This window comes from Eucyclogobius newberryi, unplaced genomic scaffold (genome assembly GCF_026437365.1).
Source record: "Eucyclogobius newberryi isolate DKJ021-1_F unplaced genomic scaffold, fEucNew1.0.hap1 SCAF_16, whole genome shotgun sequence".
Taxonomy (NCBI): domain Eukaryota; kingdom Metazoa; phylum Chordata; class Actinopteri; order Gobiiformes; family Gobiidae; genus Eucyclogobius; species Eucyclogobius newberryi.
The window spans coordinates 13,170,738-13,184,986 of NW_027315790.1; the positions used below are offsets into that span (position 1 = coordinate 13,170,738).

The 14,249-nt window shown below is 41.0% G+C and overlaps 1 protein-coding gene across 1 annotated transcript; it reads right to left on the reverse strand.

The window, feature by feature from the left end:
- Positions 1-693: 693 nt before the first annotated feature.
- Positions 694-13,441, reverse strand: col9a2 (procollagen, type IX, alpha 2). The gene is made up of 32 exons (XM_072447621.1): positions 13,222-13,441; positions 12,334-12,408; positions 11,840-11,875; positions 11,695-11,757; positions 11,391-11,444; positions 11,264-11,299; positions 10,541-10,564; positions 10,400-10,453; positions 10,254-10,307; positions 8,626-8,676; positions 8,491-8,547; positions 8,368-8,421; positions 7,115-7,168; positions 6,976-7,029; positions 6,453-6,506; positions 6,314-6,367; positions 5,908-5,961; positions 5,774-5,827; positions 5,643-5,696; positions 4,803-4,847; positions 4,167-4,220; positions 4,034-4,087; positions 3,907-3,960; positions 3,746-3,817; positions 3,376-3,411; positions 3,246-3,290; positions 3,107-3,139; positions 2,877-3,023; positions 2,699-2,753; positions 2,383-2,571; positions 2,219-2,296; positions 694-1,857 (listed from the first exon to the last, which is right to left on the reverse strand). Exons 1-32 carry the CDS (start codon positions 13,291-13,293, stop codon positions 1,652-1,654), a joined length of 2,076 nt encoding a protein of 691 aa, XP_072303722.1. The 5' UTR covers positions 13,294-13,441; the 3' UTR covers positions 694-1,651.
- Positions 13,442-14,249: the final 808 nt, after the last annotated feature.

A 14,249-nucleotide genomic window follows, 5' to 3' on the forward strand; every position in this document is an offset into this window, starting at 1 on the left:
TACCTATAAAATGTCAATGCTCTGGTACAGTTAATGGTACAAATCTGATCAATATGTATATATTTTATGTATATATGTGTGTTATGGATATTTTTCACCTTTGTAATATTTGACAAAAGGCATAAATACCCAAAACTCTGAAATGCAGCTATGCAATTAAAGGTCTAAGATTTTTCCAAATAAAACTTGATTTTTGGCAAATTATTTATGAGAAAATATGTATTTGTGCTTGACCAATTATTACCAATATGTAAAAAAAAGTGAAACATCCAGTTGAAATAATATTCTAAAGTTGAACTTAAAGCCACCTGTCTCAATCACCACAGTTGTTGAAGTGAAAAAGGAGCAATATTTATGGCCATTCATTATGGCACGCTCGGGCATTTAGCCATGCCACGCATAATGAGAGTATTCTCATTCAACAGAAAACACCAACAATGTGTTACCGCTATTCCAATCATTTTAAAATGTAAAAATAAAAGTAACTCCAGTGAAGCATGGCTATTGGCAATTATAAGTCACTAATGCATCCATGTGGATGCTTAATATCATTTCAAAGCTTCTGATTAAAGAGGTGCTATCAAACAGCAAGTCACAATGTGGATTGTCCATTTCTTTGCTGAACAACTGTGCAAAACTGTTTGTTGTTAGTATGTTAATATAGCTTCACGTGTGATAGAGAAAAAACATGGATTTTACAAAAGGTTCCTCTTTATTTGTCTGGGCCCTGAACAACCAGAAAACAATCATATTACAGATGATTAAGAACAATAAATAGCTTGTGTTCATATACATAATTCAGTCATTTAATCACTGACAGCCTGTGAAAGTCAACAGTGGCATATTGAGACGCTGAATCGAGTTGAGAGAAGTGAAAAACTTTTAGAAGTTCTTTTTATTACTCGTTTAGGTCATTCACAGGATTTTTGTTGGAGCATATCGTAACCCATTTCTTTTTCTCTACATAATAATCAACACACATTTACAAAGATTTACAGCACTGCATTGTGGGAGATGGGAGGGCTTGTCAGGATACACTGTTGCCAGGCAACAAGAGCAAAGATTAAGCTAGTAGTTAGTTTCTAAAATGAGACTTGGGTAGAGAGTGGGCACTGGAGAACTCGTGAAGTAAGTAAGGGATTTGACATTACCTTACAGACAAAATGGTCCAATTATGCATGATAATAAAGTACAGTACATATTTTGGTGTCCTTTATTTGTTCTGGTAAAAAAAAAAAAAAAAACTTTGTCTGGTTAGATGTTACATGCAAAGCTTTGTGGGAAGAAAAGCACCTTTAACCACAATAACCTCAGATCCCTCGTTCTGAAGTGGGGGACATCAAGAGCACTCCTTTTTCAGTGCTGAAACCGGAATTTGATATGTGACACTGGCATCATCCAAAACACTGGAAAATTTAGAAGGCAGTGGGAGGCTGTGAGCTGCTGTTGTCATGGTGATGTCTGGGATTAAGATAAATAAATCCCACCAGTCAAAATGTCAGATTGTCACTTACGAGCAGGGCACTGCATCCTGTCTGCGTATGGTCCCCTTCACCTGGATGTTGTCAATCTACAAGAAGAGTGGTCTCTCCTTTGTCCATGTTCTTTGTTTCTCTCCTATTGTCACACCTAGTGCCAATAAGGCCACTCTCTAAACATTTGGTCCTTTGATCCTTCCTGCCTCCTGTAGTCGTGGAGAGGTATACGCTGATGCAGCCAAACACATAGCAGCCTCACAGTATCCAGGTAGACCTTGTGCACCGGCTCGACCAGGCCGACCAGCCTCTCCAGCTGCTCCCTGAGGTCCTCTCTCCCCATGCCGGCCGTCCCGAGCCACACCATCGATACCAGGAGGACCTTGGATCAACAACAAAGATTTTTTCCGTTAAAACAAGATTAAAATTAAAATATTTACATTTTTAGCCAACTTGTCCACTACTTAAGAAGATTTCCCCTTATTAAAACGGACCATTTGTAGCTCTAAAACGGGTCTTAAGAACTTTTTGAGTGGTATCGGATTATACAGATGTGTCCCCTTCTTAAAATAGTGTGCACTGTTGCAATCCTTTTACTTTCAAGAGCATCGGTTAAATGACTGGAGTTAATGGTGCTTTTAAAATGCCTTTGAAAAGACTCTCATGTGGCCAGTATCAGAAACGGATTTACATCCCAACTTTCAAACACTTGAACTCAAGTGCATTTGGGCAGAGGGTGTTACCTTGAAATCCAGGGGGTCCTGGAGGTCCTGGATGGGGTTTACCTAGATCTCCTCTCACTCCCTTTGCTCCCCTTTTACCTGTTGGCAAAGAGCAGTAGTTTTGTATGTTCAGCCTGTGACTATAGGCCATATATGTTTAGTGGCAATATTATTCATAGTTATACCTTTAAGTCCTGTGTTTCCAATTTGTCCCGGACCGCCAATAATTCCTGGAATACCACGAGGACCAGGCAGTCCATGAGGGCCCTGACCACCAGGTGCACCAGGAGGACCAGGGGGCCCTGGGGGTCCCATCACACCTGCTCCACCAAGCACTGCTCTCTTGGCACTCACCGCCACTGCTGCTAGCCTCTCTGCACGGAATAGGGTTCAGTTAATGAAAGGGCACATTATGTTCCTATTATTGCTCAGATAAATGTTGAAACAATAACTACATTTGAATCGGTTCTTATACGTCAAAGTTCAGGTCTAGATGCTCACCTTGCAACATCTTCAGCACCACCTCAATGATATGCTGGTCTGATGCATCCCGTCCCTGGAGGAGAGGAGCATGAAAGATGACAGGAACACAGCTGCTGTCTGCTTTGGTAATCTGTCTCTGCATTGTTTGTGCATCTGTACGAGCTTAAGGCTTTGATTGAGAGAAACGCAGACTTACCGTTGATCCTGGAATACCTGGCATGCCTGGCACTCCGCGCTCCCCATACAGTCCCCGAGGACCAGGCAGCCCAGGTGGACCTTGATCTCCCAATTTGCCTGGGTCACCAGTTGGCCCATTGTGCCCTAGATCACCCCTAATTCCTTGCTGTAAACAAGTACATGGAGTAAATCATCATACAACTTTACTCAACAATGCAATATCAGCATTTTGCTTCAGCAACAACTGACCTGTCCCTTGGGTCCAGGTTCCCCAGACATTCCCTGTAATAGCAGGGACATTTTTTCACAATTGTATCAGAAATTGTAATAATCTAGTTGCGTCATCATGTTATAGGAACTTGTTGGAAACCACATGTAATCATTTTACCTTTTCACCTTTCTCACCAGCTAGACCTTCGACACCTGGGTCACCCTTAAATAGGCAAAAACAAAACAAATGTATTGGAAGTAGCTTGATACTTTAAAAATATATACTCTACTATATCAAGATTAATTACCATATCTCCCTTTGACCCAGCCTTTCCTTGGAAACCCTGGAAGAAATACACAGTAAGTTTGCATGTAGACAAAAGATAAAAAAGTACTTTTATAGTAAGTACATTTATTCAAGGTAGCAAGATCAGAGAAGAGTGTTTGTAGTGCTAAGAAAAGGAAATGGTTGCTTAGATATAATTTTACTTAAATGAACATTATGGCTTAATATTTGGGTAAACACTGCCCCCATTGGACAAGTCTGTGTATCCCAAATAAATGAAAAGAGGAGATTCAGGATTGTAGTGTGAGAGAAGCTGGTGTAAGAGAAGTGGATACAAAGGATGGAGCTTAAATGAAACTGCAGAAAGAAAATGACAGAGAAAACATCCACACCTTGTCTCCTTTTGTTCCACTGAGGCCTTGCGCTCCTGGAACGCCAATGGGTCCTCGCTCCCCTTTACTACCCTGAAGGCACACAGTTTCAAATATGTATAGCAAAAATACACACAAAAGAATTCATTAATATAAAACGGGAATACAAAACGTAGACTTACAGGCTTGCCAACAGGTCCGGCATTACCCACAGCTCCTCTTTGGCCTCTGTCGCCCTGTGTTAAAGATTATAAGCTCCAACTTCAATAAGAATTTGACCTCATTATTATTGTTAATGCTAATATGTACCTTTGGCCCAGGGATTCCCTCCATGCCAGCTTCTCCGGGAAGACCAGGCTCCCCCTAAATCATAAAGTATAAATAATAATGGCCGATAGGTATACAATGATACTGGAAGCTGAATAGTTCATATGGTTGTTACCAGTGGTCCAGGGGCTCCAGCCATGCCAGCATGCCCTCTGGGTCCAGTTTCTCCCTAAACGAAAGGCAAAGTATAAGTCACAGGCACAAAAAGGAAAAACTGGACCAATATGTATGTTTCTGATGGTTCTAAGCACACTTTGAAGTACACACGTTGACAAAATGTGTATATTTGTACCGTGTTTATGGGGACATAATAGATTGCGTTCACGTGACATCAAAACATAATTTCCTATAGTTTAAAATGGGGCAGAATTCACTGTTTAACTGTCAGATTGTAGCTTTCATGACCTGGTTTATGGCATCTGTAATTACTGAACCTATTCACATGAAACAAAAACCGGCACAAAGTGTCATGTCTTCTCTGTCAGTATAAATAAACAAAGAAGTGCCATTATTCATCTCCAAAGGCACGATTGTTAGAGGTATAATTGTATGTTTGTGGAGCCAATCCCAAACAAATAATTATTATGTTCAACATTTGTGGATTTCTATTTTGGATATTTCTTTCCAAAACAGTGGATAGAGTTACACAAGTCCCGCCCACCATCTGAGATTATGACATCATCAAATTCTAATACGTGAACGCAGCCTATAATGAAGTTAGAAGCAAAATGTGTTGATCAAAAACATTTACCTTGTCACCAGGTCCACCCTTTGTTCCAGGGCCTCCAGGTAATCCCTAAAACAGAAAACATACATTTAGTCAATTTTTGTATAATAGTTGCTAAATTATGTTTTACTATTGTAACTGATAAGATTGCTGTTTTAATTCCTTTCACATGCATAATTGTGTGATTAAGTGTACATGGGGTAAATGTCAGGGTAAGTGTGTTTGATTTTGTGGCAGTTTGAGGCATTGCAGTGACCGTACAGCAAAGTGCCGCTCATGGCCCATTACCCTCTCATCAGAGCGCCGCACTTCCTCAGACACACGCACACACACACACGCACACACAGGTCTGTAGGCTTGTGTGGGTGTGTGTACAGCCTCTGCTATGATTGTGATAAATTAAAGGTCATGGGACTGTTATTTCAAGGTGGTTTAAATTCTAAAGTGCACAGGTGATCGGTCACCGTTTCTGGATAACTGCCCAGAAAGAAAAACACACTGTGTGTGACGTGTGTGAAATGTTAAGCTGCTTTTCACCCTTTGTGCACACAATAATCAAAGTAACAATGACATAATTGTAGTGTTAAAACTACTATCGGTACATCGTTTTAACCACAACATATTTGACCATGTATTCATCAACTAGATCCTCCATTATTATATAGTTATAATATTGAACTTTTGCCAAACATACATTTTAAGCATCACATACAACAATACATTTTATATAAATTTAGTCAGATATCTTTTTGCGTCGTATACCATGTATACACATTATGTTTGGCAAAGTAGTAGGGCTAACGTTGTGCTGTGAATAATTTATAATCGTTCAATAATAATAAAAAATAGAATTCAGTCACTCACTGCAGCTCCCTGAGGACCAGGTGGGCCTGGTCTGCCTGCCTGGCCGGGAGCTCCCTACACACAAGAAATCAGCATTAGAAAGGCTCCTGAAGTCAAAAATGTTGCTCATATCTAAGGCTGGTAACCCCTGCCTTGATTCCAGGAATACCAGGTGTGCCATCCTTTCCATCAATCCCCGGCAGACCCTGTGAGAGCAGAGCAGAGAAACTTTATTTGCTATTCTCGTCAGCTATCAGCAGACCCGCATGGTGCTGGGAAAACTCACATTCTCGCCTTTTTTGCCCACTGCTCCCTGTGGCCCCTGGATACCGCGGTCACCCTGCACAACAGAAGCAAATCCATGTTATGAGTATGAGTATTTTCAGCACACAGCAGGATCAAGCTAACTTTTTCTGAGAGCCTGGCAGAATAAACTTTTGAAAATATACCTATACTTTTAGAAATATTTCACTGTTTCACTCTTTGGTTTTCTACTCCGCCTGTCTCGAAGCCCCTTTTATACGGACTGTGTTCTCTATCTCACTTCTCTCTGGCAAAAGCAAACCACCTCAATTTGGCCTTGTGGACTTTACTTTGGAAACATCAAACATGACTAGGCCTGAGCACTCTTAAATGGGGAAGAGATTGCTTGATCCTTGATTTAAACTGAAAAATATTGACTGAGTACTTACTTTATCTCCTTTATCTCCTGGTTCGCCGGGAGGTCCTTGGGGGCCCTCTTCACCCTGAAATGAAGTTTAGACAGAATAAAGCTGAGTGCGCGGTCCCTTTTATTGCTGTGGTTAAATATAATTCGTTGAGTGGTCTTACTGGAGGTCCAGGAATGCCAACTGGTCCTGTGATGCCCTTGTAACCGCGAGGCCCCTGTTGAATACAAATACAAACCCTTCAATTTAGATAAGCAAAGGTGGCAAGTCATTGTGGCCCACTCGTCACTGAGATAAACACATAATTAATGCTCAACTCACTTCCATCCACTAATAGGCAGTACACAGAGTTCCCAACACCACTCTCGCTTTGGCTACGCGCCGAGGGTTGCTAACTTGGCTAACGCGGCTAATGTTAACAGTAAGACGGATGGCTACAGCGGATCATTAACTACAGATGGAAGCACCGTGGACCCAGACAACCCCAACTCATTAGAGGAGGGGAGAGATTTGTGCTAGCATCATTTCCATATGTCCCCATTGCTGGTAATGGATGATGTTTGTGCAGCAGGGGCAGGTCTAACTGTGCCTCCATGGAGCTCATCTCTGAGAAAGAGAGCAGCCGCGTGCCCAAAGAGAAAGAGGACACAAACTTTTATCATCATTCTGTTAAATAACATGCTTACCGCTTCAGCTTTAGGACCCATCATACCGGGGTAACCTCTGAGACCCATGGGACCCTAAAAAACAAAAGGTCAAGTGCACAAATTAAAGATGGTGGACCGCTAATGAAATGGGAATTAAGATTTTAAATAATGCACGTACTGGTGGTCCCGGGATGCCCTGCTCTCCCGAAATGCCAGTCTCTCCCTTGATGCCCTGCACAAGAATGAAGAAATGAGAACAGGATGATTAGTTTGGTTTAGCTCCACACACCTGCAGAACACGTGCAAGCAACAGAATATGATGGATAGAAGGACTTTCCAAAATGACACTTTGCATGGGTATAAAGACAACTTCAGATTGTCAGTGTTGCTATTTCTATCTAAAGGCTTTATCATATTTTCAAATATATATAAGAAGGAAATTTAATTCAGCTGCAAACCATGGGGATTTTTTATGCTAGATGCCCTCCCTGTGTCACTTTACAGGAATTGTACAGTGCGATAGTTATGGGAACAGTATATGCCTCGATTGTGTATCTTGCTGACAGCCCCACTGTAGCTCCCATCATTTATTCCCCAGTAATACTTTCAAATACACATAATTGATTATTACTATAGATACAAATTGGCATAACTGGCAAAGAAATGCCATTTATATGAAGTGCATTCTCTACACTCCAGCTGTCTGGAATGAGTGTGTGTAAACAGCTGATGATCACTAGACTGGCCAATCTGAACCTCTGAACCTAACGACAAGAGGCGTGCTAAGCCACAGTGATGTGTTTTTGAGCTTTTAAGTGCAGCTTGAAGGCTCCGTATGTGGAAAGATCACAAGCTAATTCTTAGGGGTCGGCTGGCTGTTCTCTGGGAGCCCACAGTGTTCTCATTAAGCAGGCTGAAAACAGAGAGGTGAGTTGGGCCCGCTGAGCTGTGCCTCTCATCTGCCTCTTCATGTACCTGCTCCACTGCACCAGCACTGCAGGCCAGGGCTAGACCTGACTAATCGCACCCAGATTAGTGCCAGTCATGTGCCGCAGGAGGCTTCATTAGAGCTAATCCTTGCACATGGGTCATGTGTGCTGGGCAAGTGTGCCAAACTGGCTTCATGGAAGGTCTAGACTAGAGCAAATCTCCATTTCCGCAAAATCTCACACATTTTCAGAAGAGATATTACAATCTATTTGGGTTTTAATCGAAGTTAGATAAACTATAAAATAAAACTGGTTTCACAATAGGTCTACACTCTAGATGTGGTCTCACTGCTGCCTACACCTAAGAAATGCTGACTGAGCAAGATTTTTTGCTAACACCAAAGTTCAACAGACATTTGTCACTTTACATACTTACTTTACATACTACACATAACGAAGATTATATTATCATCATGTATCATTATAATTTTAGTTAGCTCACCGTCTTGCCAATGCTTCCAGAGTCTCCGAGAATACCAGCCCTGCCTTTGTGTCCCTGGAGGAAACCAGTTTGTTAGAATCACAAAACATTCTTATATTGTTTTTGGTGTGTTTAGATATTCACCTTGACTCCTTGTAGGCCTTGTGGGCCTTTTGGTCCAGCTGGACAGTTAAGAGGACACTATAGTAGAAAAAGGAAATACATGTTACGGAGAGGAAATGAATGTGAGACTGAACTGCATAAGAGGATTGTTCTTACCTGGAAGTCTGCGCTTCCCTCTTCTCCACCAATGAACTTTCCAGGTGGACCCTGAAGGTGGAAGTCAAGTTAGATATTAAGATAAGAGAACATTTATTCGTCCCTGTGATAAAATGTAAATATATGATTATATTTGTGTGTTAAAGGTTATCTGCATCATTAGCCTGGGGGGAGGGAAAGGCATGTATTTCTAATAACATGTGTGAAGATGTTGTAGAAGCAGCCGTGAGGAATGTTCCTCCCATCCTGGGGACCAGATGGGTAGAACATTCACCAAGGTTTTTATCTCTAAAGATAATACCAAAGAGTCGTAAAAGACAAGTGCCTTGATGTGAAGCTGACCAATGAGAAATGTGACCCGCCTTTTTTATGTGTGATTTTAATAAAATGACTTGTAAGAGGGAGGAACGCTGAGAGTGATTTTGGAAAGTCGTTCAGGTTGCCTACAACATCTTGACTCGGCTAAGCCTTCCTCTCCCTTGCAAGCCACACAAAAGACTGACGTTTCTGTGTCGTTTAATATTCTAAGTTGAATTATGTTCTCTGACTGTTAAGTAATAGCATTGATTCATGTGTAATTTCTTGACAGTCCCACAATGGGGAAATTCCAGTTGCAACACAGATTAGGCAGAGAAACACAGATTAAATATATAGCAGTGAAATAGTAAGTATTTCGAAACAACCTCCAACTATAGCCTGTATGGCAATGTTGAAAGATGAAGGGTCTGAGAACAAAAATCCTTCACCAGCATTTTTATGTTCATGAATACAAAATGAAATAGTACCTCAAGGGTTACAACCAATTAATATATTCGACTTTCACAAGTAGTAGACATTTTCAGATTTTACCTTTAGTTCCTCTGTGTTCCCTTGTTAGACACATAAACCTTATATGAATAGGGTTCTATCTTTTATTCAATTCTTTGTTATGTGTCTGACTTTTAGTGCAATCAAACATCGATCAAGGAGGAAAGTAGAGCTTTATAAAGGGACTAAACAAGACTGTAGTGTATTCAAGTGTGTTGAACTACAGTATTTGGACGTTAAACAAAACATATCATAGCAAAAGTAGAAAAGTTTCTAGGTGTTTTAATAGACTTGAACGTGTGAGCACATTATGACTCTTCGAACAGTGCTGACCCAGCACGCTCTGACTCCATCCTTCTTCCTCTCCCTTCATGGGCCAGATACAAATTAAGTAGGGCACACGCTTTCACACAGCAGTCAGAAAAGGCAGTCCACAAATATAATGGGAGGTTATTTACTTATACAAAACCAGACAAACACACTCCCCTGGACCAGAGCAGCATGTTTCAGTGGAAACCGTATTGCAAATGTTCAAAGACCGCTCCCAAAAGAGAGAAAATACAATGGCTTCAAAGCGCTTACATCCAGTTTGGGCATTGGGGGAATATGAGCAATCCATTTTGGCCAAGCAGGTTCTTCTACGACTACCTTCAGTGCACTAGTATTTGTATGGAAGGGTTGAGGAACAGATTTACAGTGGATGTTGAGAAGATTGAATCCACAATCTTACTGTGAGGGAGAAATGTTAACCACTGTTCAATCACACCCCGGTTACAAGAAAAACAACATTGTGAAATGATGTGTAGTTGTTTATCACTTACTGGTTTCCCAGAAGGACCAGCAAGTCCAGGAGCACCAGGTGGACCCATGAGACCCTGACAAAAACACAAAGAGATAAGATTGAGGATCCTACTGTGCACATCCTACTGTGACTGTGAGTCGCATGCAGGAAGAACAACATGCTTACCTTAATTCCAATTGGCCCAATCTCACCAGGGAGACCGATTGGCCCCGGAGCCCCCTATACACGCACAGCACACACATTACAATATGGCAGTGAAAACAGAAGCTGGAGGGATGTATACAGTCACAGTGTACAGGTACTTACTGGTAGCCCTGGAAGGCCCAGTCCCTGTTTGCACAAAGAAGACAAACACTTGCATTACTGAATATCAAGTGGAATCAGTCCATCAAAGTATCAATTAATATTTCTGGAAGTCAATTAATAATATTCCCACTAATACATAATAATCCATACTGTGTCAGAGTACTGGGTAAACACAGCTGGAGAAAACAAAGACACAAGACACACAGCTCCGCCCTTGTTTGTTACAGTTAATTATACCCACGTTAATGAAGGAACGGGTCCACAGGGCAGGATGTCTTCTACATGTACAACTGAACCAGATAGAGAGCTAACCAATGCTGTTTTACTCAAGCACAGATGGCCACTAGACAGTCACATAGATGGACATAGTGCACCATCTAGTGGATAAATGTTGTAAAAATGTTTCCTGTGGCGCTTTATGCATGAATTGGTAATAATGAGGTGAACAGCCTTGTGCTAACTGGTAAAGATAGATTAATTTAACAAATTAGCTACAGATTATAATGTGAAGAAAATTAGAGCTGGGCATTTAAGCATGAAAAAGCAGCTCTGGAGGTCGCCCTTTGAGAGCAGCTGGGGTACAGTATGTTTATGAGGAAGCTAATTTGACTTCAAGTGGTGCCTAAATTGTTACACAGTGTGGGAGTCATTATTGTACAGTTAGGGCTCAATGGAATGTACTTGATTCTTAGAATATGTTGTACTGGGATGAAACATACTCACAGGGGTACCAGGCTCTCCAGTTTGTCCAAATTTGCCCTATACAAATGCAGATTTATGTTAATGACATTTTAAATAATGAAAAAAAAAAATTCAACAAATACTTAAAAATGGAAAATATGGAACTTGCCTTAGGACCTGGACTTCCAACAGGACCACGATCCCCTTTAGCTCCAATTAGACCCTTTGTGAAGAGGAACAAATTATTATTATTATCATTTTAACCTGAAATAGTCCAAATCCATAATACAGTTGGATTAAAATTGACAAATTAGGATAACAGGATTCCAGAGCGGATTACAGACTAAACCTCTGTGGAATGTAACGTTTTGGAGTGAGGGTTTTTAGCTGACATTTTGCAGGGAAACAAAAAAAAAAGAGGTGTGTTTTATGCGTGTACATTCTACATGTTGTTAAAGCCAGAATTAACATACATCAATGCCATTCTCTCCTGGAGCTCCATCAACTCCAGCTTGTCCAGGCTCACCTTTCTGACCCTGAAAAAGGAAAGAGAAAAAGTAATAAATACAAAATAAATAAATCTCATTCTAATTGTTGACAACATTGAAGGAAACTTACAGGAGGCCCTGGAGGCCCAGGAGGTCCTTTGTCCCCCTGATGATTAAAAAAGTTAATAAATACAGGTTACATGCTATATAGTGTAAACAAAGTTTTTAATACAATTATTCTGTAAATTCTAACATAATACACATCAGTAAAAAAAGTATTATATTGTAATCAACACAAATACTGTTTTTTCAATATATGAAGTGTATTAGAGCAGTTGTGGCTGCAGAATCCCCTGTGTTTGTGCAAGCTGGGTCCCAGTAACCCTTAACATCACAAATATATCACATTACTGTGAAAAACTCCTCAGTATTAGCCCAGGTTTCTCTCAAAGAGCTCTCTCTATACCTGGAACAGAGCCCCATTGTGCCCTGCTATTTTTGAAATGACTGCCCTCTGCAGGTGAGACTTCAACATTACAGATGGAACTCTGAAGGTATCAGTCCTGCACAAAGCGGCCCTTTGTGACCAACCTGTTGGGCACTGTGGATACTGTGGATACTCACATCTATGCCGTCTGACCCAGGAGTGCCAGAGGGACCTGGGAGCCCAGGCTGGCCCTGAGGTCCTTGTGGACCTCTCTAAAAAAGAAAAAGACGCACATAAATATTCTGCACAAATAGTGTAAAATGCATGCAAATGTAAACTACAAATAATTAAAACAAAAAACACACACACTTTGAGTGACATTACAAGACTATGGAGTCAGTAAAAAATATGAATATACTGACAATTTTAATCAATTTATAAGTGTAAAACACTATTGAGAAGAATATATAAATTAACTCTACAGTCAAGTCATGTGACAATAGTCTTCAAATTCACTGTTCAGTGAATGCTGTTGTAAAACTGTATTCACACGGTTTGAATTTCAGTTAAAAATCATAATGCTGAATAAAAAGGAAAATCAGCTTTAAAGGATGTTATTGTAAAGGTGAGGGATGAAACAGAAGATTCAGCAGGAATGTGGAGGGAGGGGTCATGTGACCAGCACCGTTTACTTCCTTCCCCTCACCACCCCCCACTGTCCAATTAGGCATTTCCAAATCCTCTGATCTGTAAATCCACTGAGATGAGAAAAGCATTTTTCCACAAATAATTCCACCTTCTTCCGAGATTTTCAATTGATGCAAATATGTCCAGTGAGTTGCCGTCCTTGTAGTTCTCACATATTGAAGAAAAGTTTAAGTAGTCCAAGATCCATCAGAAAAAATAATCCATGGGAAATACAATAATCCATAATGTCCCACAGAAGAGACTCCACTGTACTTGACTTGTTGCCTAACCTTTAACCCAAACAACCTACATATTTTACACATCTGACACATTTCACATCACCAAACCTCTAAAACATAAGGCTAGTTTTCTCATCCCATGTCCCCCTGTGCACTCACCACTTGGGCCAGAGCCAGGCACAGGGCATGCAGCAGGACCCAGGTCTTCAGCAGGGCAGAAGGAGCAGCCATGGTCCCGGTTTGGCCCTGTTCGTCTCTCCTCGGTTCACCAAATCCTCGCTGGTCGCTCCTCTCTGTGCTGCCTTATTCGTCTGCGGGCCGGCACAGTGCAATACTGGTGGCGCAAAGGGGGATGGGGGGTTGTGTGCACTGCCTCGCAAAAAAAAAAAACTCTGAGAGGACTGAGGAGAGCAGTGAGGACAGCACAGGCTGGTGGGATGGGGGAGTTGAGCAGGGGAGTCAGAGGTGGGATACAAAACCAGCTCCGGTGTATTTACCAATGTGGCCTGTCCATGCCTTCTGTGCTAAACTTCTGGATGAACAAACAAAACTTATTGCTATTGCTCTATGTCAGGGGTGGGCAATTATTTTCCTCCGAGGGCCATATTTGAATCCAGGCAAGTAGTGGAGGGCCGGCCCGCGACCATTGGTGTGAAAAAAAATAAAAATAATAATAATTAAATATCAAATAAAATATAACTTTTCTGTCAAATATCGGCTATTGAATCTATTATTTAATTAATTTGACGTCATATTTATTAAGGATACAAGTGCAGACATGCCCAAGGAAAAAAAAAAAATCTTTATTATTATTTATTTTTTTAATATTACTTGGCATGTTTGGCGGGCCAGATTGTAAATACACACGGGCCGTATGTGGCCCACGGGCCGTAGTTTGCCCACCCCTGCTCTATGTGAACAGCTTTGCCACAGAAACAGCCTAATAGAAGCAGTACTTGAAATACTATTGGCTAAAAATTGTATTACAAATGATTATTATTTTTCTTTTTGTGACCTGTATAATCAAGAGTGTCTGTGCTGTGAGGGCAAAGGGAGAAGTTTTATTTGAGTTTTTACTTGTGTTTATTCCAGGATTGTCAGAGCAGACAGAAGGATGTTGTGTTGGGGTGGACAATACAGATCAAGCAGTTTGCCAAGACGCAAACTCAGTGTGTCTCGGTACAGGT